The sequence below is a fragment of the Taudactylus pleione genome, unplaced genomic scaffold (assembly GCF_031769625.1).
Source record: "Taudactylus pleione unplaced genomic scaffold, aTauple2 ptg000070l, whole genome shotgun sequence".
Lineage (NCBI taxonomy): Eukaryota > Metazoa > Chordata > Amphibia > Anura > Myobatrachidae > Taudactylus > Taudactylus pleione.
Window position 1 is genome coordinate 8442169 of NW_028284472.1, and position 12442 is coordinate 8454610.

The following is a 12442-nucleotide window of genomic DNA, read 5'->3' on the forward strand; positions in this document are numbered from 1 at the left end:
GATAACACAAATCAAATAATAAAATCTTATTTATATTTATTAAGTCAATATAATCATAGTATAATAAAAATTCAATGTTTCTAAAATGGGTCAGAGCTTTAGCGAAATATTAAAAAGTGAGATAGGATGACAGATGGAAGAGGTGATTTTTTTTTTTTAAATTGCAGCAAACAATCTCCAGAATCCACTTTCGGTTGAGTGCTGTGTACATTGCTGTGTTTTGGCTAAATACATTGTTTCTGATTGGAATGGAACAATCTGTTTATCTTAATACTTAGTTCTGATTCTGTCTTCAATGTGAAGAATGTATCTGTAGTGATCCCCACAAAGTTCAATAGTAAGTTATAACTAATCTCTTGCATAAACAGTGTATATATATATATATATATATATATATATATATATATATATATATACACACACACACACGCATACATACATACATACATACATACACAGGCGTGGTCCGGAACTCTCAATCAAGTGTATATCAATTGCTGGGGTGCTTTCCAGGGTAGCTTTGATGGTTAGTCATAGATATACTGATAGTGCCATCATATGATGAAAGTAAGACACTCTCCAGACTTGGTTTGAAGTTTGCAATACTAATCAGTTTATTCAGACATACCAAATTAATTTGCCAATGTTTTGATTAATTAAGAACCTTTGTCACGGCATCAGTATTCTTAACATCAACAAGTTTTAACTAAAGTGAGGGTACATATAGCATCAGCATATGGTCTATCAGGCCCTCTGTTCGACTCTGAATGAGGTCCTGAGTATCGGTCATTGCGGCCGCACGGTCGTAGGGGAAAGGGGCCGGATATGCAAATGAAGCAATCACAAGTTGAGGTCCTAAGATGAGATCGTTAGCTGAATGACTGAGGGTAAGAAGCGACCGTAAGACTAAATCACGCCCCCTTCTCGATCACAACACACGTCATCTCCTGGAATATAAGGATTAATCGCGATCATCGGGAACCAATCGGAGCTGGTCGTAGAGCTTAAGGTTGACCATACCATCTCTTAAGCACTACGATCAAGTCAGTGTAAAAACCTCCCATGTCACATGTGCCATGACACTACTTTGTTAATTATGCACTCCCATTAAACGCCGTTCACATAATTAGGCACGCCTGCATTCTGATCTCCACTCCCCCGTTTTCAAGCACCTTCCCCTGTTACCACCCACAAACGGTTCATTCTGTCACTCAAACTAACGACCTGGCTGTGTTCAAGGAGAGAGAAATTTCTGATCGTAACAGCTAGTATGCGCATTGCGAACTTTACACATGCGCAGTTTAGCGAACATCGGTGGCGTACGACCGTGCGGCCGCAACGACCGACTCTGAATGAGGTCCTCAATGTGGGTCTTATTGTTGGTAATACATACTTATGCATGCACAGTGTCAAAGAGACTGGCAGCCAGAGAATGATGACTGCCAGGTTGGAAGTAGCTATTTCTCTGACTGCCTGTCTCTGACACTTTTGTATCTAGGAAAACCCTGCAGTGAATGTATCAGATTTGAAGAAGAAACACATAGATTTTTTGAAACACACACAGTGACTAAACTAAAAACCTTGGTTTTACACAACTCTTTATTCACTTATAAAATTTCCTTTCTTTATCACTCTGTATTTCTTTTGATTTTTAGATTATATTTCGCTAGATGACCTTATTTAAGGGCATGCAATTCTTACACTATAATATATCTTTCATCTAATAATATAATAGAGTAGGATTAGAGTACTCTTTATACTTAAAGACCAAAAGATTTGGGTCCTTTTAAGGCATACCTAATAAAGCTTGTTTTTTATATGTAAATGTCATTCTGAGGATGTGAGTGCACCTGATGAAACCGATTATCTTTCTTCACAATTTTTTTTTGTCTATATACTCTAATCGGTGGGTGGCACCATCACACAAATAAATATATAAACCTAAATATTGTAAATGTGATATGTGGCATCCTTAATCTAGTATTTTCTACCTAATATTCTTGGTGCGGGAAAATTGATTCCTACATAAAATTTTTAGGTTGGAATGAAAACCTGGTAATGTATGGGAGCCAATGACAATCGTCCATTTGCTCACAAACACTGGAAAAAACAGTCAAAAATTGTTCAGACAAATTGGTTAAAACACATGAATTTAACCAATTTGAACAATTGTTTTTTGTCCGTTTTCCAGTGTTTAAGACCATATAATCGACTTTCATTTGCTCCCATACATTACCAGGTTTTCATTCCAACCAGCCAGATTGGACAGATAATTGTATAGTGTATGCCCAGCTTTAGTGGCAACTCAATATAGAGATTATTAACCCTGCTGCTACAGTATGTACTCGGAGCAGAAGAGACTAAGAATTGATTGACTGATGACCACTCTACTGTGGTATATATACTGCACTGTCCATTTCTGCAGTGATCAGATCAAACAATACTGAAATTAATAATCAGCATCCACATAATGTGGAGATATATTTTTTAATGAGATAAGTTCCACACATAAGAAAGGGATACAGTAATTAGACAGCCATCTATAAAGTGTTTATTCTTGTCAACATCCCTTCAGGACCATGTGGCTTTATAAGGACATTAATATAACGATGTAATAGAAGATAGTGATAAGTATATAATTGGATATTGATATCTACAATTAGATCCTTATGCCCATCTTTTAACTGTCACTTTATTTCAGTTCACAAATAATACACAACACTTAGGGTTTTATACTTTTGCTTTTAATGTAAATACCAATAAAATTTATATTTTAAAATTAAAATTCATTGCCTACTGTGTGTGCCCCACCAAAGAATACTATCTACCCTGTTCTTGATGTAAATACTATTATTCTAGGGAGCCATAAATCAGTATCATAGATGTTTTCTATAACAATTCTTTATTCTGGGTGGCAGTGAAATATTGTAAGACAATTTGGACTCTTGTGCAGTTTCTTTCTCTAACTCACTTAAGAATGAAGAGTTCCCAGGGCCTACATTTAACCCATTTTAATATTGACAGTGCAACAGTGATTGATATCTTCCCCCAGGACATGAATAGCCTGAAAAACCACATTATATGAGAGACAATGAGGCGATTACAGTGTACTACACCCATGCAAGGGATTGTTTACTTACATACCTGGCAGCTATACCTGGTACATCTAGAAATCCTGCTGGATCCCAGACCAGTTCATTCCGTAATCCAGTTGATAGCTATACCTGGTGCATCCAGAAATCCTGCTGGTTCCCTGACCAGTTCATTCAATAATCCTGCTGATAGCTATACCTAGCGCATCTGGAAATCCTACTGGTTCTCAGTCCAATTCTGCAAGCCCACCTACTGGTACCCTGTCCAGCTCAGCAAGCCTTCCTGCCAGTACCAGTCTGGTTCCTCAAAGTTTTCTACTGGTTCCACTCCGTTACAAGTTTCCTGTTCCTGTCATTTATCATCAAAGGCAGTACTCACTGCCATACAATTCATAAGCAAATACTGTAGAGCTATTATCATCCATGGTTCCAGTCAAGCTGGTCTCCGCTGAATCCAGTTCAACACCTGAGTCAGGTAACTCTCAAGCACCAACCGTGACAGTAATAGGCTGTAAAACTGACACCTAGTAGCGTGAGGGAGCATAAAGACCAGCCACTCTCAGCAAAATGCGGCAGGCTGGTAACATGAAGGAGATGGAACGTTGCTGTGATATAAAGCCACAATAGAAGTAGACCAGAAAAGAAAAGCTACAGAAAAAGAAGCAAGGAAAGACACAAAAACAAAAAAGAGAAGAGAAAACAGATGGAAACCTTAGCCAGCAAGGTAGAATGAAATGCTAAACAAGCAGTAGTGTACTGCTTTGGCCAGATTATAAGGAATAAGGAGGCCAAACCACTGCTGAACCTCTCTTTACTAAAGAGATAACACCTACCCCCATTAGCATCTCCCTTAGCAACCATTGGCTTCTTTAAACTACATGCCATTCTCTAACCCCACTCAACATCTGAACGTTAAAGTAACATACACTGATTCAAAAAATAGGATCACATTTGCCACATCCTCGGGCTATAAACTCCATCGGTCTTATATGCAACCTTCTGTTATGTGGAGGAAAGAAGGGTCAGTTTCATGCACCCCGAGTCTTAGTGGTAGCTATAGAGAATTCATTGAGGAGCCTGCTGTAGAGGCAGAGGTGACAGAAGAGGAAGTTGCTGCTGACTTATTCAGGCAGAGAGTTATGGCAGGAGCTGGCTGTAAGAGACCATCCTGCCTAAAGAGGTCTTACCAAACATTAAGTGCTGGAGGGAGAGACAGAGCCTGCAGCCTAGAAGAGAGTCCCAGGAGTGTTAAGGGGCCTATCCATTAGCAGATAAATTGTACGATAGAATGATATATCATTCAATCATTCAATTTATCTGCTATGGATAGGCCCTGAACGATGACAGATGCGCACTACCGCGGCCGATAAATTGAATCTTTCATCTCTCCAACATGTTGGTCAATTATCGCATATTGCCGCCAGATATTAGAAATATCTGGCAGTTTATATGCGGTAAACGATGAATGACGAAAGATATTAGCAGCAGCTACAGAGCGGTGCAGAGAAAAATAATCCACTCCCTGAATGATGTCATGCGATATAGTTTATCTTTCGTCTTTTGCCAAAATCTGTCATGTACATGACATATCTTTCAGCACAGCCACCGGAATTTTCAATAGATATCTTTTGTCTTCATCTCTCAGAAATAAATCTGCTAATGGATAGGCCCCTTTAGTACCCAAACTAGGTGACCTTCTGGGAAGGCATATGAGTACTTAAATCACTGGGAATTTCAAGCGAGTCACTGACCTGAGAGGGAGATAAACAAAGTTTCAAATAAAAATTTAAGAACAAGGTTTTTATTACAAGGATTGCACAAGGATCATACCTCATTCCATCCATTCACCTCCACACCACAGAAACCCCACCCACGGTTGTGCCATGGTATAACAATGCATCATTAATATACCAAGCAGAAATGGTCTTCTAATAAATTCTATAATAGACACATAGCAGAGGAGGGTGAGAGCCCAGTGATATCGCTCAAAGCTGGGCCAGTGGCCATACCTGCAAGGAGCAGGCTGAACTTTGATAGACTTTGTGCAATGTTATTTGTAGCCTATCTGCCCACTGATAGAGAGGGCTAAAGCAGGGAGTTACAGCCCAGAATGGGGTATAAGCTGTTTATTATTATTTGTTCAATATGCTGACATTAAAGCATTATTTATTTTTTGTGTATGTTCAAAAACTTCAGGTAGGCTGTGATCCTGTGTTTAAGAACACTAATGGTCAGTAGGTTAAAGGCCACCACCTTAATATCTGCACAGCGCATCACAGTTGGTGGGTAGTTGTATTAAATCTGAAAAAAAAAAATTGTGTTTTCAAAAAACTTCAGGCAGGCTGTGATACGGTGTTTAAGTTTGGAACACTAACGGTAAGTAGATCAAGGGCCTTAGCTATAATATCTGTGCAGTACGTCACAGTTGGTGGGCAGTTGTATAAAAAATATATATATTTATGTGTGTGTTAAAAAAATATCAGGCCGGCCGTGATTCTGTGTTTAAGAACAATAACGGTTAGTAGGTCAAGGGCCACCACTGTAATATCTACTCAGTGCATCACAGTTGGTGGGCAGTTGCTTAAATTTGTGTGTTCAGTGAACTTCAGGCAGGCAGAAGATCGAGGGCCACCATGTTAATATTATCAGTGCTGTGAGTCAATATGGATCACAACAATCAATCGATAGAATAGCAGGAGTAGCAACCAAGTACTAGCACTGCAGCTGCTGTCACAAGTCATGACGATACTACTGTACAGTAGTCATTCAACATCTACTAAAGCCGTTGCTCAAGGGCATAAAGGGTTTAAGTCAGGGCATCGGAAATCAAAACAATATTTGACATTGCTAAACAAAAAATCACCTCTAATATAGGGAAAGTTTCCTGTAGAAAAACATAGAATTGCCAAGTTATCATACACCACATGCAGTGGCAAGGAAAGGCTCAGGCCTTGGCATTTATTTGTGAGTGGTGGTTCTGCAAATGCTGTCAGTCAGGCATCTTCTTCTGTATCACATGACGATGCAAGACTTTCTCACTCATGGGGTTATATATAGTAAAGTGTGGGTTTTTAGACATGGAGTTGTTGCCCATAGCAACCAATAGTGGCACTGCAGTGGCAGACAGGATGGCAGTTTAATAAACTATGCAACCCTATTGAATGTTTACAATAATATTTAGCCTAAAATTAAAAGCCAAATAGAAAATATAACATATCAACTCACTTCTCCAAACCTCTAATTTAGATGCTACTGGTTGCAGTGAAATAGTTAAATTTAAAAATAAAAATATGTGTGTGGGTCCCCACATCCAAATCAATAACCAGCCCTGGGCCTCTGAGTCTGGTCTAGTATTGGAAAATAGGGAAGAAAAACAATGTGGAATTCACCCTATATTCCAATAACCAGAACCAGGCTGAACCTGCCGGGGGCTGGCGCTATAGCAAAGAGACACACAGCCAAACTGGAATTCCTCAGTTTAAATAACACTTTATTCTATTTTTTTTTACAGATAACTATGCCTGCACAGGTCACACTGATCTGTGCAGTGCTTTCAGCCCACCCACAAAGGCAGAGCTGATTCAGGGAGGAATAGGAACTAGGAAGTAAACAGGGAGGGATTAATATGCAATCCAAAACACACAAGATCCGACACTTCCGAGATGGTGATGTTTTGTCTCGATTTAATACATGGATGTGGCTGGACCTGCCTCGGTTCGACTCTGTACCCCTATTTCATGCTCCGGATACTTAAAACCTCTTACCTCTCTGGTGCCTGTCCAGGCTAGTGCTGAGGACTGCTTAAGCTGCACTTCACTGATGGCTGGTGCTGAGGTCTGCCTGCACTGCTCCTGCTCCGTCCACTCAGTGTTCGGTCACTGAGCATGAAAATATCTCATTGCAGTCCCTTGCTCACACTGTCTTTCCCCAGCATGGTGGTACACAAGCTGCATGCCAGAGTTTCCTCCAAGACCACAGTATGGGCGCAGCCATGTTGGATGCCTGACGCTCTTCCTCCACTCAGAGCACTGCTCCCAGACCAGCTGACCTTTTTGCAATGGAATGTGTGGATCTTGGTGTCATTAACTTGCACCTTTACAGTTGAAAGAGTGGTCAGTAATATTGGTCAGTAGTAGTGCCTGGAATGTTCTGTCCTGTGTAAGGTCTGTGGGGTCTGCAACAGGGACCTATAACCACTAGGGGTGATGGTTAATATTGCTGGGGATTTGTTGACATTGGGGGTTCTATTTTTGGGATGTAGTCCAGATCCCGGGAGACAAGACGATGCCGGTGGTTGATATACCGCCGCCGGGCAAAATGCCAACACCTGTAACCCCTTACGCATCAGGATCCTGGTGTCGGAATCCCAACAGCCGGCATCCCGATCGTAACACACCAGACCAAGGTAAGTCTTAGCTACCGTGGGTCTTAGCCGCAGGGGGGGGTAGGTTTAGGCACCCCCGGGGGGAACTTAGGGTTAGGCAATACTCAACTCCTATTTTTGATGGGGGTTAGGAAATTAAATTTCAATGGAGGCCTTTGGACACTGGTTGGGGAGTGCATAACATCCCCTAGGCTCATTTTTTTTTTTTAAATAATATAATATATTTAAATACATTTTTTAAAATGCTATTTAAATGTAAAAAATAATGACAATATCTGTGTGGTTTTGACAAAAAAAATTGTCAGTTAAATTGTTAATCTGCAGTGTTTTACACATTAGTTTCATTACCTGCCTTGTGAAATGTGCTCCTCTATCTGAGGACATAACCTTTGGCTATCCATATATCTACATAGAATCCAGTAATTCGGTTTCTGCCCATCTGGATAAGCCTATTAATACCAATACATATTCCAAACATTTTAGCTCAGGAAATTAAATGAAGTCAACCTGCAAAATATTAAAGGCACAGTGGGTATATGGGAGATGGTCTGCAGTCAAATTGGCTGCAAAGGGAGGGAGATGGCCTGCAGACACATGGGCTGCTACTTGTTGTTTTGCAAACCTGTGTAACATGTTTGGCAACTATTTTGTCACAATTTTGGAAAAACAATTCAGCATGCGGGTCAATGTCCACATTTTTATCCCATGCATTCAATACAGGTGTTATATACCAGTTACCAGTCTGCTGGTTTAAAATCTCCAATTTGTCTTCTCAGAGGATTTTAAGGTAACACATTATTATTATTGTTATTAATATTAATATTAGGATTATTACTATTATTGTAATTATTACTGCAATTATTATTACTTTTATTATTGTAGTAATAATAATAATAAATTTTTATTATTAAAATTATTCAATTATTAATACTATTATTATTCTTAATACTAATAAGGGCTGTAAACTGTTATCCTGTCAGTACTGTACTTTGTAATCTAATTAGCACTTTAGTACACTGCTTTAATATGGATTCCACATATAACAAAGAAAGATACGATTATTCTCACTAGAGCCCTACAATGACTGGAACCTGCCATTTTAATTTTGGTGCATGTCCATTGTGTACATTTCCCTTTTCCCATAATTTGCTGCAATTCTAAAACTTTGTTCTATGTTAAAACAAGTATTACTACTAAATTTACATTTTCAAATTCAAACAATCAAATCTATAAATTAGCTCACTAACCATCATTACATCTATAGGTGTTCTGTATGCATAAATATAATAATTTTATTGTAACTACTGTATTATATTGTAAACATTATTATTTTTATTATTATTATTTCACACTGCACCTGCATGTAACTGTGGGCACATACAACCTGCTTTTGCCTCTAAACTTATTAAATGATTTGGTAAATCAAAAAAGAAATTATAGACGCAACCTTTTCAATAAGAGAGAACATTTTCATGATGTTTGGTCAGCTAACCAGTGTTACATATTTTAGAAACTGAACTTGTATATCACAGGGGCCAATAGATTTCTTAAATTTTTTCATTCTAGGTTTGCTGACATCATGATTATTATTGATCCAGTGACGATTCTCCTACTAATATTGATTTGCCTGATTTTGATAAATATTTTCCATGGCTCAAAAGAGAATCTTTACCAAAACTTTCCACCTGGACCAAAACCATTACCTATCATTGGAAATATGCACATAATGAATTTGAAGAAGCCACACAAAACCTTCATGGAGGTATAAAAGTACTATTTGTTTTATCAATACATAATACACAAGAGATATTAGTATACAGTATGTGTGTATCTGTAAATAATTTCTGTATAAAAGAATGAGTTCCTCAATGTAACCTGTATCAAAGCACTGAACTTGTTTCTTGACAAAAACCAGACAATACAGACAACATCCCTGTGACAATATACAATACAGAGAGTATCTGTGACCATCTTACAATGCACAAGGTATCCTAGTAACAACCATGCAATACAGAGATCAGCGTGATGACTGTTATACAATGCATAGAGAATCCTAGTCACTGTTCTGCAATACAAAGAGCATTCTTATAATATAATACATCACCTCATAAAGCATTTCAGTGGCAACCCAATATTACATAGAGCTTCCTACTGTGTATAATATAGAGAGGATCACCGTGACTGAGATACAATGCAGAGAACATCTACTGTAAATAATAACCACCATGCAATAAAAAAGGAAAAGGATCCCAGAAAGGATAAGGACACCATTCATACAATCCAAAAATATGCCAGTGACTATCATAAAATAAAGAGGATGCCAGTAACAACTCTTGCATTGTAATAAGAGGAGGGGCCACCAGAGAAGTAGAGGTAGGGGCCATCTTCTGTTTCAATATACTGTACTACATATAAGTGAGTGAAGTACTGTATAGAGTACTTCATCCAGTGGGTACATGCCTCCTGCATGGCTTATGTATAGGGCAGTATGAAGTACTATATCTACTATATACCGACCAATTGCCTATCTATCAGGCAGTGCATACTTGGACCACAACCATGTCCAGAGCATACAATAGGGGTCCGGAACACATGCCAGCCTGACTCTCAGGGATATACATAGCCCTAGATTACCTGAAAATCTGTAATCATTGAAAAATGCCCTATGAACTGCTTCACCAACTTGACCAGAAGCAGAAGAAATGATTTCAACTATTTAATAATAATAATAATGTTATTTATATATCACTTTATTCCCAAAAGGACCACTGTAAATGTGCTTTACATTTACATTTAAAAAAATACAAGATGGAAAATAAACAAAAATTAATAGACAACAGCATAAAAGGTGATGCAAATTTAAACAAGTTGGAGTCACAAAGCTACTGTAAAAGCTCTACCCCAAAATTAATTAAGGTAGATTCTAGGCATTGCTAATAGTACAGATTGCAGTAAGCGAGTGGGGCAGTAAGGAATCAGAAGCTGCTACAGGTACACTACTGTGGACCTTGGTTATGTAGGGCTTATAAAGTCAGTAAGCCAACCTTGAAATAAATTGCCATCTTACAGGCAGCCAGTGAGGGGAGTAGAGAAAGGGTGTTATGTGGCAGGAACAAAGTTGTATACAGTAGGTAATGCCTGGCAGCTGCATTTTGTATCAGCTGCAGGCAGGGCAATTCTTTTGATGGGGGACACAGGCAGGAAAGGAATGAAGTGCTTGTCCCTCAGGTGAATGAATGAGGATATTTGATAAAGGCTGATTTCTGATGTTGATGTGTCACATCACGATCCTGGACAGCATCAAGATTTTGCACATGTTCAGAGTATTGCAAATCTGCATAAGTCCAGTTGGTTGGCTGGCTATGCTGTAGTCTTATCCTTTGATGGTGAGCTCCTATCATAAGAATATGTATTTCATCATGATTGATTCTTATCCACTCTTGAAGCCTCAGCTAGACAGCCATTTAAGATTGGTTTTTGATTATCATCTGCATGGAAGCAGTAGACCAGGCCATGACATCTGATCATTTAACTTAGTAGTAGCATGTATATTGCAGATAGCATGGTATTTAGAACCATGTGGAACAAGGCATCACACTGGTACAGGTGAGGTAAGTATACCCCTGAAGATATTCTCTGTGACCAGTAGGTGGGAAACGATTTGAACCCACTAAGGACTGTGCTATTCATTCCACAGATTTTTCAAGTGCTCAATTAGAATCTTATGGCCCATTGTATCAAATTCTGTAGAGAGATCAAGAATGATTAAGATTGAACAAATCACTTTGCTATCAGAAGATCATTAAGCTTTCATAGCAGGACTGATTCATCTCCTTAATCCTGACCGGAAAGGATCATAAATATCATGGGTTGACAGATGGGTTTTCATTTGAGTTGCAACAACCTTCTCAATAACCTTTCCTTGAAAATGAAGTTTTGATAGCGGTCTGTAGTTAGTCGTGCAGTAAGCAACTAAATTCGTTTTTTTATTAGAAGAGGTCTAACAATTGCTTCCTTTAGTGGTTTAGAAAAAAAACCCCATCTTCAAAAAGCATTGAATTATTTTTTGCAAGTACTGTGCTGCAAAAATGCTGGTTGGCAAAGCATCTCCACTGTATGGAAAAGCTGATCTGGTCTATTGTTTGCTGACATGATCTCATCCGACAGAAACATCTTCAATATGCGTGAGTAGTTTTAGTTTATCCTCTACCATGTTAGATTTCCTCCATCATCTTTCAAGCCTGTGACCTCATTTGTTGGGCTCAATCACTGATGTCTTATTATATAACTAGATTTATTATTAGTTCAGAGACTCCTAATCCAACCTGGAAGACAAGCTCAAGAGTGTGACCACTGGCATAACTACCGTAGGTGCAGGGGGTTTGGCTGCTATGAGGCCTGGACCACCTCCGGGGGCCCGGCCCTCCCCCTGCACCTATGGTGCCAGGTAAGCTGTGGTCGTGTCCTCCAGCAGTGTGCTGCATAGGGCAGACACATCTGCCCTCCTGGTCAGCTCCTCCTCCGGCTCTCCTCTTTGGCTGATACTAGGAGGAGCCTTGGCCACCTCCTCCCAGCAGAGAGGAGAGAGAGCTGATCGGGAGAGGAGGTGTGCCTGCCCTCTGCAGCACACGCTGAAGGAGGACGTGGCCACCAGAGGTAAGTCGTGGAGAGAGCATACAACAGACCATCCGGTCAAGTATGTAGGCAGTATTGCTAGTTACAGCAGGTTCTAAGGAGCTAAGTAATAAACATCCGTGTAGTACTGTGAAGCTCAATAAATATAGTAACCCAAGATGGTGTCGTGCATGCGCAGACTACCAAGATCGCGCCGTTAGACAAAGGATAGATGCTTCAGATATGGAGCACCCTGGAGGTAGCACAGTAGGCCACTCTATATTTCGTCAAACCCATGCATTTAAATCCCCAAGGATGAGCCATAATTGTTGCTCCAGGCCTAGGCCAGCAG

General features: G+C 39.5%; 1 protein-coding gene across 4 annotated transcripts in view; it reads left to right on the forward strand.

Moving 5' to 3' along the window:
• Positions 1-9055: 9055 nt before the first annotated feature.
• LOC148533741 (cytochrome P450 2K1-like) overlaps positions 9056-12442 on the forward strand; it is a 41975-nt gene continuing 38588 nt past the window's right edge. For all 4 annotated transcript variants that reach the window (XM_088467230.1, XM_088467233.1, XM_088467232.1 and 1 more), the window contains exon 1: positions 9056-9238. In XM_088467230.1, coding sequence (XP_088323356.1) covers positions 9056-9238 — 183 coding nt within the window. The remainder of the gene's footprint in view (positions 9239-12442) is intronic.